Below are 13,920 nucleotides of genomic sequence, written 5' to 3'. Positions count from 1 at the left end.
GATTGTGTGTAACCCCTTTTTCCCTTAGTGTTTATAATCTACACTGTGGTCACACCCAATAAAATAAAACAGGTCCTAGGTTCTCAGCTAAAGATGGTGAATTCGCTGTGGTTCTTATTTAAACAAGGGAATAACTAGCGCGGTGCCTCCACTGAAAACTTACTATGCTAGGTGTTAGCAAAGATTATGTAAGCCCTCAGAAATACAAATGACTCTTAAAAGAATGTTAAACCACAATATGTAAAGGTAAGACACAAAACAATTATTTTATTAAACCCTTTTAGATTGTTTTGAAATTACACCTTTAACTTTAGAAATGCTTCAGCCAATAGTTCAAAGAAAATAATAAACAAACACTTGTACCCTTTAAATCAATAGAACAGTTTTTAGTTTACTTCAACCAACCAATAATGAATCAAAAGAGTGTTTTTAACTCTTTCAGTTACCTCACATCAATGAAATGAAATGTTTTTAATTTGAGCTCAACCCAATCTTTTAAATGAAAATAATAAACCTATGAATGAGGTTTTTAGCTTATTTATAAACCAAATCAAAATATGGTTATCTTTTTAATAAACCATTCACTTACTGTATTCACACCTTTTAACTGTTCAAAATGTGATTTCCAATAACCCAAATGCAAAGAAATATCAACCATAGTGCTTTTGTACACTCAAAACACAGTAATTGTACCCACACCTGTACCACAGTATTTTTCACAGTTCACACAGATGATAATGATACCAGAAAAAGTCTAACCCAAGCGCTTGGATAATTTTCCCTAAACCGTTGGGGCCCATTCGAAGCGTTGGTGCACATGAAGTTTTATCCAGTTGTGAGAAGAAGAGTTAAAGGATAATTTCCGTTTTTTACAACCTGGACCTTATTTCTAGCATAAAATAAGATCAATATACTCACCCAGACAACTTTGGTGTCATTTGGAGTTGTTTTGACGAAATTAGCCCCAGTGGAGCGGCGCGTATATCCGTATAATGCGAGAACACGGGGCAGCGCAATGCAGCCTCTAAATAACACATTATCCGCCGCAAAACTCGTTCATTTCGCCAATATTTTGTTATGATACACTAGTGCTATTCCCCTCCGAGCCCGTGGTGGCATGTTATCAACATGCTGCGCCTGTAGGTTGACTACTAACCTCTTATCTGGTTGATGTCATCTCCGACCGCTGCCCGGTGCGGCTAACTTGCTATGGCTAATGCTATGGTTCTTTTCTGCGTGTTTCTGACTTGTCAGAACAAAATGAGCAGCTGGATGAAGTTCAGCTTCCACAGGCTTCCTCTCCTCAACCTGGACTCACTAAAGCTCCGGCTAGTTGAGCTAAAAATGGACCTGAATGCCAAAGCAGAATGATTATTATCAGAATGAGCCGGGCAGCGCTCAGAGATGACATCATCCAGGTCAGAGGTTAGTAGGTCAACCTACAGACCCCGGATGTTGATATCATGCCGCCACGGGCTCGGGGGGGAATAGCACTAGTATCATAACAAAATATTGGCGAAATGAACGAGTTTTGTGGCGGATAAAGTGTTATTTACAGGCTGCATTGCGTGCCCCGTGCTCTGGCATTATACGGATATACGCGCCGCTCCACTAGGGCTAATTTCGTCAAAACAACTCCAAATGACACCAAAGTTGTCTGGGTGAGTAAAATGATCTTATTTCATGCTAGAAATAAGGTCTAGGTTGTAAAAAAAACGGAAATTATCCTTTAACTTTGAAACCAAGTCTGTTTTAACACAGTCCCGTGCCTGTATCCTGCACTCAGTATCGTTCCAATGTCAAGTACTCACGCAAACTCTCAGTGTAGAAGCAACATGTCTGGTTTCTCTGCCGAGGAGCTAACTGATAGCAACACTGCTAAGCTAATGTACGGAGATAACGGCGGAGACCACGATGTCGCGGCTCGTAAAACTTCGCCGTCGTGTAAAGTAAACACAGTCGACTGAGATACGTGAAAAGAATATTCTGACCGGTTAAAGTCTCTCTGGCAGTGCAATATCTGGGCCAACCTTTAGTCCGAGTCTCCAAACATCGACTTCTCTCTCTCTGCCGAGGAAAAACGCAGCCAGCAGCTTCACTGTCCCGGTGGCAAAAAAATTTTTCCTGCTATGGCCAGGCAAAGACCCGCCTTACTAGGCCTCTGATTGGCTTATCACGATGCCCTCGACTCTGACGGTTAGGTTTAGGCAAAGACGGTTGGTTTAGGCGTGTGAAGGGAGTGGTTAAGGTTAGGGTAAGATGCAGGGATAGGCTTAGCCTTGCAGAGGCAGCCAATCAGAGGTGGAGTAAGGCGGGTCTTAGCGTGGCCATGGGTGGCCATAGTAGGAAAAAAAATATCGCGTCCCGGTGAACGGTGGGATACTTCCTCCCGGAGAATGTTCTAGTCTCTTTTTTTTTTTATTAAACAGGAAAAGTTAACCTTTATCATTTTTTAAAAGACCATAGAATATTTTTTTAACAATATAATACATGAATTACAGCGTTAATATATGAACAATATTTATTTTAACAGGAGAAAAACCAGAGGATTCTGGGAAATGAAGTCCTACTTTACTCTGTCTTCTAGAAGCAATATAAAAGGCATAATCTGTATATTTTTAACATGACTAAGATTGTAGAAACCCAGTAATATAAAGAATGAATGTTTATACACATTTTTAGAGAACCCTTTTGATGAGTTTGATAAGGGAAACCAAGAAATCCCATTAGCCCACATAGCGTAGCTCTGAGCAGCTAGCGGCTCTGCTCTGCCGTTCTAAAAATATGGCAATGGCCCAATTTGCCAAAATGTTGAACTATCCCTTAAACAGACGAAAAGTAAACGTAACTTTAACTTCTTCTGTTCCTCCCTTTCTGTGAGTACTGAAGATGAGCCTGCTTTGGGGGCTGATTTAAAAACAAAGCAACAGATGTATCATCGTATTTTCACATTTTTATTTTCAGACTTTTTTTTTTTTAAACCTTGAAAAAATATACAAGAACAAAGCTTGAATTATTGGGAATAATCCAGACATTGTCAAGAGTTTGCACCGTGCTGCACAGAGTTCATCCGATGAAAAACAGAAACCAAAGTCACAATATAAAAAGGGAAGAGTATTATTTTCTTTTTACAAAGATTACAGCAGATATAATACATATATCTAGAACATCAGGTACTAGACAATATAATTACAAAAAGGCAATTTAGACATTATCTAATTGCATTAATGGATCTCAAACAGTCAATAACTGACTGATTTTGTGGCTTGTTGCAGGATTAAAATGACACAATGTGAGAAACAGATGAAATGAATGAAACAGATCACAATACCTTACCTGGAGCAAATTCTATTCATCTGGTTCAAAAGGATATAAAGTAACTGCTCTTTATCTGTTAATGTGTTATAATATGTGTGCTGCCTATGGCCTCACATATTAATTACGTTATTTTTAATGTGTTTTAATTTGGCTACAACCGCAGGAACACTACTGACCCTTTTAGTTTCCTGGTTGATATGAAGGACCCTTTGCACCTTTATTGTAATGTTCTTATGAGTGTATGAAAAATATTAATATTGTTACAGTGACATACCACCGCTTTTGCATGTTACAGCCAACACACTACACATTTTTTACATTTCACATTCCTGTCAATCATTCTGCAGGAAATACCATAGGCCTCATATTCAAAAATATTAACAGTGAGATGGGAGGAGTCATTTGATCCCTGAAACAGCAGAACTGTTGACTGTAATGGGGCAGCCACCTTCAGCTTCGTCCTCTTTTTCTTTTCAGACTGTTGCAGTATTCTTTTGGCAGCAATAATATAAAATGTAAAGTCTCAAATATTTCAGAATCTGGGTCAGTGCCTTCTGATTCTACCTATCTTGTTGATGAAACCAGTGTGTGTGTGTGAGTGTGGGCACAGAGCACCATAGTGCACTGTATGATGCTTGAAAGACTTTAATAAGCAACACAAACAGCAGCTTTTTACTGCTTTGTTGAGCCCGAGCCTTTTATGTTGCCTTCACCCTCAGCCTTGCCCTTTGATTGGTCTCTGTGGAAGATATTAAACAAAGTAAACAATCACAGTTCAGACGCTGAAATAATTGCGGTATCACAACATGAAAACAATACTTTCACACTGTATGTGTATTGCTGTCAGTGTCTCCCACTTGTTTGTCATTTGATCCTGATCTGCAGAATCTGGCCTGTCCTCAACACTACATGTGGGTCAAGCCTATCATACTGACCTTTGGGCCTGCTCGGGACCAGTGAGGGCTGCCCAGCGGACGGTACGGGAGGGTGGGGCTTCCTCCAGGCGAGACATGGGGCCAGATGGTTGGAACTTTGACACCTCCTGCTGCCACTCATCGTCGAAAGACTGCGCCTCAGCTGCGGGGCGGAGGATCAGGATCATATTAGGCAACATTCTGGCGGTGGAGCGATGGCCTAGAAATACCTGGACAGTAGACCTGGGAGCGGAGCTATGCTGTGTTGGCTGGTCTACAAAACAAACCCGTTGAACATGTATCATCTGACCACACGCTCCCCCCTCCCTACTGAGCTGTTAGACAAACCATGTGTAGCCACTGCATTTGATCGCTTCAACGTACATTCATCCAGATTCTGGAAGTCCTGGATGAACTCCTTCTCTCCTGTTTTCTTGTTGAATTTCTTCTCGACAACATGTCCCCTGTCCTGGATGTGGTGACCGATCGCCATCTTCTCCATGCCACTCTCAGAATCTTTAACTGCTCGCCGGGTCTCTGTGATCTGGTGATGAAACATCAGTGTGGTGTTAAAGGGATAGTTCAACATTTTGGCAAATTGGCCCATTGCCATAATCCCTATAGTTTTAGGAGTAGGTTTGTTACCTTTATTTGACAGTGCAAGCTATTTTTTAGAACAGCGGAGCAGAGCCGCAAGCTGCTCAGAGCTACGCTATGGAGGCTAATGGGATTCCTTGGTTTCCCTCATCATACTCATCAAATACACCATACAACAACTCCAAAACGCTCTGGTGGACAAGTTGTGACCATTCACCATGTTATGAGACAATAACAGAACATTATGAGACAGAGTTGTTTTAGAGGGAAATTCATGCAAAACCACTAATGCGCGTTCCAGTTGGGAGCAGTTTTTCGGCAAGCAGTCTCTGCATTTGCCTCGAAAACAACTCTGTCTTGTAATGTTACGTTATTATCTGGTAGCGTGGTGAATGTGTAGGTCACAACTTGTCCACGAGAGTGTTTTGGAGTTGTTGGATTGTGTATTTGATGAGTTTGATGGGGGATACCAAGAAATACCATTAGCCTCCATAGTGTAGCTCTGAGCAGCTTGCGGCTCTGCTCCGCCATTCTAAAAATAGCTTGCACCGACAATTAAAGGTAACAAACCTACTCCTAAAACTATAGGGATTATAGCAATGGGCCAATTTGCCAAAATGTTGAACAATCCCTTTAAGAAGAACAAGAGTCGCTATGAGGAAAAAAGTTATTATGGTGATCACTGAAGGAGAATATAGAGAGAGTGAGTCTTCTACAGACATGTTTTCTTCTACCAGCCCAGTGTATTGAACTATGCTCTAATGTACTGTGGTATAAAACAGTAACAGATCTTATGGCGTACTTACCCCTCCAGGGGCGCGGCGTGTCGACGAGGTCGCCTGGAAGACCTTAGGAGGCTCATTTCCAACCTTTGAATATGTCATAACTGATGAGGAGCTGAATGAGTGGGTGTTTGAATTTGAGGGCATGGTCTCCTGAAACAAACACACACACACACGCATACAGTTTATGTACCGTAACAGTTCAAGAAAGCAGACAAACGAAAGGACAGGAGCACAACATCGTTATCACAGTAAACTCACAAAGTTCTGGTGCATGTCCTGCATCCTGTTTCTCATGTTGGCCATGATGTTGTCAAACATACCGAAAGGGTTCCTCATCATGTCCTGCACACAACACAAAATGAACAGAATAACCACAGGGCTACATCTGAGACATTCACATTTTAGCACTCAACCATATGTGAGCTATGTAGTGACACACACTAGCGCTGCAAAATTAGAAACCAAATCCATGCGTGCAAACACACAAGGTGTTTATGTCTTTGTTTAGTGGGTTTTCCTTCATGGAGAATTCAAAGGCAGGCGTCATCGTCCACTCCCAGCTCTTCATGAAGGAACTTCTGTAGGTAACTGTTGAGGTGTTTCATTTAAAGCCAGAAAGATCCTGTACACCACTCTAGTCAGTCAGCAATGCTGCAGTGAGATGCCAACAAACACCACAACCTCAAAATGAGTTGTTAGAATACTTCAGATGTTTTTATTCTGTAAGCACGCTGCCAGGCAGTGTTGGGCACGTTACTTTTAAAAAGTAGCCTAATTTGTTATAGTTACTTCAAGTCAAGTAACGGCTCATTTTATTGTCAGCAACCGTAACAGCGTTATGACAGGGAAAAAACTTTTTAAAATACTCATTACTTAAAAAAGAAGTGCTGTGAGTAACGCTGTTATTCCCATCACTGGCTGCCCAACAGTGCAGAGCTTTATGGCTGTATCACTGTAACTTCATGGACTAAGGGCAAAAACCAGGACTTTGACTTTTCCTGAAGTCACTACTGGGGAGATCATCTTCATATCGTCAGAACAACAAGAGTGATAATGTTGCAGTCGACAGCAGTACACATTAGATTGTAAACCTGAGAAAACAACCCACTGCCCTTTCCACATTCTGGCCACAGTGTTTCCACTAGAATTATTTGTCACTCTTGTGGTAGTTATATAATGTGATCTATTTGTTTCACCCCACTACGGCAGCCAGCAGCACAGACATATGCTTGTAAAGCAATGCTGGCCTCTGGACCGCACAAAAGTAGGCCAGTTAGATGTTGTAGACAGACAGACCCATGGGAGACTATTGTGAAGACTATTTCAGTTGGATCCCTTATTATATACAGCTGATTAAAAAATGTATATCTTGGTCAAAACATCTGCTGGTCGTAAAGAGTTCAACTTAATGATGAATGTTGTGTGTGGGTGTTCTTTATCTCCAAATCAATGACTGCGTAATCCATTAATCAATTTTCTAGGAAATAAGTAACCTTACTTACTACTTCAAACTTTTAGTCTTTGTGGTGAGGCAAACACTGAGTATCTACACTAACGTTTTGTTTATACAATGTTTATTCTTCATAATTCAAACAGTGTAAATTTTCTACTTGTGTACATTTACAGTGAACACATCAAGTGGATGATGTGTTTATGTCCTCGAAGAATAAAGGTAAGACGTTAGGCTTCTATATTCTACTGCCACTGAGTTAAAATGATGCTTTTCTGGCAATATGATAATGAGAAATAACACAATGTTGTCTATATGGATGAGCATAGTTGTGTAAATTTGGAGAGTGAGAGCATGCATGTACTTGGTCAGTTGGTCAGTGTAGATTTGAAGGGATAGTTCATCATTTTGGCAAATTCGCCTATTGCCATAATCCCTATAGTCATAGTGGTAGGTTCATTACCTTTAGTTACCGGTGCATGTTGTTTTGAGATCTGCGGGGCAGAGATGTGAGCTGCTCAGCAAACACAATGGAGGTGAACGGTACAGGTCAACTGTCCCTCAAAACTAAAAAAATACACAATCCAACAACTCCAAAACGCTCTTGTGAACAAGTTGTGACCTGCACATTCACCACACTAACACAACATGTTATGGTAATGGTTGAATTTGCCAAAATGTTGAATTATCCCTTCTATCCCAGAGAAACATAAATGATGGTGCAGTTGGACAAGAGACGACACGAGACACTACTGACCGTGCTGTCAGTACTGCCAAAGGGCAACAATGACCGGCTCATATCCTGAGGATTCAAACAATATCATTTTAACAACACAGCATGGTACTACTGTATCTGTATAGCATGGTACACACACACACACACACACACACACACACATCATGTAGACTTTTTGCACGTTTGCCGAGGTTCTTTCTCCAGTTCAGTTGTTAGGTTATCTTACATCGGTCACTAAGCCCTCGACACAGCTACAAAGAACTCCCCGAATGACCTTACACGCGACCCTTCAAGGCCATGAACCCTCTGGGAGTGCAGGCAGCAAAGGAGTGACAGGCCAGTGAGGAGGGAGCAGCATGCGGCCTGCAGTCAGACCCCGTGTTCTCCAGGCCAAAACCACAGGTGTTTATGACCCTGCGGCCCTGGATAAGCATCTCAACAGCCATCACTATGCGTGTGTGTGTGCGTGCGGGTATTTTCTGGTGGCGCGATTCGCATGGGTATTGTGCATAATCAGTGGGGTGTTGAATGACTTGTGTTCCATGTGTAATTGGGTCGCATTGCCAGAGATTAGCGTGGGTTTAACACTGAAACTGAGCTTCATTCTAGGAAGGCTGCAGTGGGCCGAGTGGACCAGCCAGGACAGGGATCTAACAGGGGGTGGGGGTGGGGGGTCGCAGAGTCCAAGGCTGCTCTCTCAGTTCTTTTCAAAGGTCAAGCTGATGCAAAACGCTCCTGACCAGCGATCTATGAAGACTCACATCCAATTTTATCCCGGAGAGGCATCTATGAACTAATAAATGCCAGTTACATATCTGCCAGCAATATATTTAGACTAGGGTTGTGCAGAGAGGGAGAGAGCAAAATAAGCAACGTAGACCCGGCGGTCTTTAGCACATTATTTTAGGCTGTCTGAACTACTGCAGATTGGCATTCTTTCTTCTATCTCTCTCTCAATCTGATACTGAACCTGCCACTGTGCCCTCTGAGGCAGGCTGCTCCTGCTCCTGGGGGGAGGGGGCTGTGGGTTACACCACTGGGGACATGTGCTGATATGATTCATACATGAAAAAGGAAAAGTGAAGTTGTTCAGCAAACGCGTAGTTCCTGGGAAATGAAGCATCGCCAGGGAGTTGGAGAGAGAGAGAGATTTGTTTTTGTAAAATGTGTGCTCTTTAGAAGCAGAAGATAAGGAGGTGGTGGATCTGATTGTGGTGACTGATATTTTTTTAAAGGTCCAGTGTGTAAAATGAGAGGACTTTGAACATTCAGATTATATTATTTATCTATTAAATAATTCTATTGTTTATTCATGAACGTGAAACTCTTGAAACGTGCTCTCTGGTTGGCTGGATTTTCCATTCCGTACAAACATGGCGGCGCAAGATGGCGACACTTTCTAAGCAAGACCCAGATATCCACCTTATTCCGAACTTCATCTATGGTCAAGACCGGAAGCCGGTTTTGCACTTATGGTGGAATTGTACGTTTACTTTTCCATGGTTTCAGTCGTTGTCATAGTTGCGGTAAACGCATGGATCTATTAACGCTGGCTTTTAACACGGATGCCCATTTGTGTGATATCCATTGTTAAAAGCTGGTGTAATGATCCATGCGTTTTACAGATTTTCATTGAAAAAAAATCCATGCATTTACCGCAACTACCAAAACCATGGAAACAAAAAATTCCACCGGAAGAGCAAAACCGGCTTACATTTTTGACGTTTGGAAAAAGGTGGATATGTATGATTAAAAGAAGAATTATAAGGCTGTGAAAACCAAACAAATTTTATTATACAGCCATTATACACTTATACAAATATATTCATTGGTAGTATATTCAGATTTTGCCAATAAACCTTGACAAATATTACACACTGGACCTTTAAAGCTGCTGTAGTTGAATAAGGAGTTCACACTGCTGTTGGTGGCTGGAAAACGTTGACATAAAGGGCATGAATCTACAGTATGACAAAGATATCAGCTCTACCTACAGCCAACCAGACTCGCTCAGTGCACACGCCACAGAATGGGAGAAAGCAAACTGAATGTATAACGATGCCCTCACTATCATTCAACAGTACTTTTATAAACAAGTGCCCAGAAGAATGAGCACACTGAAAGGTGATATGAACCAGGTAGTGGATATTGGCAGGAGACTGGGAAATGTGAGCACCCACAGCAGGCGTGGAAGGTAAGTGAGGGCTTATTCTCCCAGTGGGAATCTAAAGCTTAGCAAGCCAATACAAGAAGAACAAGTACAAGCCTTCCAGCATTATGTGGCCAATGTGTGAGTTTGCATTTGAGATTGTGCCCGTGCACGCCAGTGTGTCTGTTTTTCATGCTGTCAGAGTGTTTTTAATGGCGCTTGTGAGAATGTTTTCAATACTGTATGATGTGCATGTTTGTTTATGTATGTATTTTTGTGTGAACATTTGTGCCTGTGATATTGGAGAGCAGTATGAGGCTGAGCTGTCTGTCATCTGGCTGCTAATGCGCCGGCACTGCCAAGGCCCCGTTGTGAGAAACAGATGGACCAGAGGAGCAACAATGAGAAAACAGAGTGTCCATGACATCCGCACACACATGCCTTCACAAAGCCAACAACACAACAGCACACACAGCTGAGCTGCTGCAGCGCCCTGACCACTACTGGGCACCACAAGCCTTATCTTCTGATATACTGTATGAGGACTGGGATTAAATCTGTGGTCATGTTTTTCTGAGGCTTTTGGTAAGAATCTGGCATCTGGCACCTAACCCTCTGGTTGCCATTCTAGGGGCCACAAGTGTCTTTTCTTCTGTTCATAAATTTGAAAGAAGAGCAATTCAATTTGGGATGGTGATTGCGAAAAAGCTGATTTTACGAGTGTGGAAAACGGACTCTGTGCCTACATATAATTTATGGTTGGGTGAATTGTCAAACACTTTACATCTGGAGAAACTGATATTCTACAATGAAGATAGAGGAGATAAATTTGATAAAACATGGGACCTGGTACTGAGTTACCTTCAGAATGTGAGCTCATAGACACTGGCTATTGTACAAAACCTCACATGCAAACAAGTATATGATTTTGTGTGTACCAACTTAATTTATTGTCTAATACAGTATGTTTTCTGTCTATAGTAGATACTCATCTTATAATGACCATGAAATATTGTTGTAATGCTAGATGTTATGTGTTCTTTTTTTTTTCCTTCTCTTTTTCTTCTGTGTATCTTCTCTCTTTATTTTTAATTTTTTTTCTATATTGAAAAAAAAAATCTGTGGTCATTCACACAGCAGTGACTCCACACTGTGGATTTTCTGTTTATTCTTTGTGACTAAATCAGTTTAGGGGCCGATAGGCAAGATAAATCCTGAAGCATGCGCTGAAATACTCCTAATGTTAGATTAATTTATTTGTTTGTGTGGAGATTTTACAGTGTATCTCCATTTCACCCGCTGTCACTGAGGTCATTAGTCAAGTACGCAGAGCCCCTCCTCAGCTGGCATTAGCTAGTTAATAGAATGATGCTAATAAAGAGAAAGCAGGTCGCTGGCTATCGAGGTTGAGCTTCTGATGAAAGTCATTATCGGGGATAAATATACAGGCTCTCATGAGGTAGGGGGGATTAAAGCAGGTGACAGGGACTAAATTTGACTTAGCGGGGATAAATAAGCAGTGCAGGGGGTTGATCTGGGAAAAGGTTAACGGGTGCAACATGGCAGACCCAGGCTGCCTACCTGCCTTGAAACACCATCAATTTGTTCCAGGGGAAACAAATTGGTGCAAGAGTTAATCCCACCATACTTTGCACAGCTTTCCCAGACTTACTCTAACCTCATAGCCTATAACTGCGTTGGAAAGTCTTATAGGGAAGCAGTTATACTGAGAGACCAGCTATATTTTAAGTTAACATGACAACTAGGCCAACTAGAATCATATCAAAATAAAGTGTTATTTTCAGCAGCAGCTCATCTCAGCAGAGCAAAGCGCAGTCCTCAGGGGTCCTATTGGTGTGAGGGTTAAAGAAGTCTGTACGTGTATTTGCAAGAAAGCAGTGTGTCAGTGGAACAATGCACTATAAATAGGGCTCCTCGGGGCTAGATATAACTGCCCGGAGAGGCCAAGGGGGTTGCCCTTCCTCTAAACCAGAGACTCACATGGCCCCATACCTCAGTGAGTGCTGCTCCAGTTACGCTGCCACTGGCCGGCCTCCACTATAACCTCAGTAAACTTAGCACTTCCTCCAAACACTAATCATCTACCATGAGCGGTGGACAGAGAGGGGGGGCTGTAAGGTGGATGTGCAGTCTGCTGTTGTGTAATGTGTATACTGTAATGCATTCAGCAGTGCTGTAAATCCACAAGAAGACAAACATGTGAACATTGTAAAATGAGTGAGTGCTTCTTGAACTGAGTTGCTCTCACCCTGTGTTCATCCCTCAGCCCCACGGATGAGTTGGGATGTTCCAGCATGTTGTGACCACCACGGCTTCTCCCGTCCATTATACTACTGGGCATTATGGACCCGCCGAAGGGCTCAGAGAAGCTACGCATCATCTGCCGCATGTGTTCCCTGTGAGCCCGGAACGGATCCCTGTTGGAGGGGGGAGAGGAGGTAAGGACAACATGAGCTCCAGCGTTCAGTCAGGGGGTGCAAGATGATGCAGTCGACTGCAAACAACTGTAAAAGTCCTTGGAGATTAGGAGGGAAAGAAAGAAGGAACAAGCACTTGATTCAATATTTGAGAATGACTTCTGAATGATATCTTGTGCAAAGTTTGAGGCTAAATTCTTCAATTAACATAAAACTGTGTAATAAGAGGCACCCGACCCCCCTAAAATAATGACAGTCCCCCCACCCTCCTCCCTTCTTACACTTGCTCTGGTCAAGAGTGGACACACTCAGCAGGTGTTCACTCATGCAACAAGTCAGACTGAGCTGTGTGATGATACAAACCTGTACAGATATGGACAAAATACAAAAAGCAACATTTTAATTTGTATTTTAAGATTCTATTACTAGGTTTTTCAGTCAAGATAATTAAAAGTGGAGGTACATTTCTGCAGCAACACACTCGTTTAACTTCAAGTTTAAAATGTGTGAGCATTAGTTTCACAGGTGCGTTATGAAATCGAATGCTAACAACAATAACCTAAATTGCAGGTTAAACATTCTTAGTAACAATTATTAACAGATTTAAAACAACATTTCAGCCACTCACGAAAAGAACGCATCATCGTCCGAGTCCCTGATATTGCTGTTGAACATTTCCACGGAGTTTGGAGCTGTAAACAAAACTCTTTAGATGATTTTTACTAAAAAAAATAAAATAATCCTTGTCCGCCGCAGGTGTCAGGGCTCCGCCGCTCAGCCTCGGTAACGTTACTATGGAGGCTGTGGAATTCAAAGTCATTTAGAACCACTCTGACACCGGCCACGTGACGGCAATCCCGCCCGGTGATTGGCTGGTTATTCGGAGTGCCAGTTCAGAGTTCTCTCCGCGCGCTGAATGTTGTGGTTGGCTGCCATGGCAACGGTACTCCAGATATTTCCTTTAAAACTCCTATTTTCTCGTCTGCTTTGCGCAAAAACAACGTGGAATTCGCCGTGTGCTTCTCTAACAAGGCCTCACAGGACAACTCTAACATATATACAGTACAGGCCAAAAGTTTGGACACACTCAATGCATTTCCTTTATTTTCATGACTATTTACATTGTAGATTCTCACTGAAATTCCACTAATGAACCCTGACAAGGTACACCACCTGTGAAGTGAAAACCATTTTCAGGTCAGGTTCACCTCTTGAAGCTCATCAAGAGAATGCCAAGAGTGTGCAAAGCAGTGATCAGAGCAAAGGGTGGCTACTTTGAAGAAACTAGAATTGGTGGGGGCAGAGATAGAGTCCGGAGGAGGAAGAAGAAAAGAAGAGAAGACAAAGAAGAAAAGACATGTTTACAGTTATTTCACACTTTTTTGTTAATTCCACGTGTTCATTCATAATTTTGGTGCCTTCAGTGAGAATAAAGGAAACACATTGAATGAGAAGGTGTGTCCAAACCTTTGGCCTGTACTGTACATCCAGTACCAGTTCGTGTAGGAATATGAATGAGTGTAGGAATATGAA

At 42.1% G+C, this 13,920-nt stretch overlaps 1 protein-coding gene across 2 annotated transcripts; it reads right to left on the bottom strand.

Annotated features, from left to right (window-relative positions):
• Positions 1–3,947: 3,947 nt before the first annotated feature.
• On the bottom strand, positions 3,948–13,181 carry mlf1 (myeloid leukemia factor 1). 2 transcript variants are annotated; one of them, XM_085796498.1, is made up of 8 exons: positions 13,016–13,181; positions 12,219–12,387; positions 7,822–7,866; positions 5,873–5,956; positions 5,636–5,764; positions 4,617–4,776; positions 4,254–4,395; positions 3,948–4,057 (listed from the first exon to the last, which is right to left on the bottom strand). In XM_085796498.1, exons 1-8 carry the CDS (start codon positions 13,060–13,062, stop codon positions 3,991–3,993), a joined length of 843 nt encoding a protein of 280 aa, XP_085652624.1. In that variant the 5' UTR covers positions 13,063–13,181; the 3' UTR covers positions 3,948–3,990. The 2 variants fall into 2 exon arrangements, with proteins under 2 accessions (XP_085652624.1, XP_085652625.1); XM_085796499.1 differs by lacking the exon at positions 7,822–7,866.
• Between the last annotated feature and the right edge of the window lie 739 nt (positions 13,182–13,920).

Source organism: Trachurus japonicus, chromosome 13 (genome assembly GCF_045865225.1).
Source record: "Trachurus japonicus isolate A0001 chromosome 13, Traja_1.0".
Taxonomy (NCBI): Eukaryota; Metazoa; Chordata; class Actinopteri; order Carangiformes; family Carangidae; genus Trachurus; species Trachurus japonicus.
The sequence above is the reverse complement of the archived record's forward strand: the minus strand, read 5'-3'. Positions and strand labels throughout refer to the sequence as shown.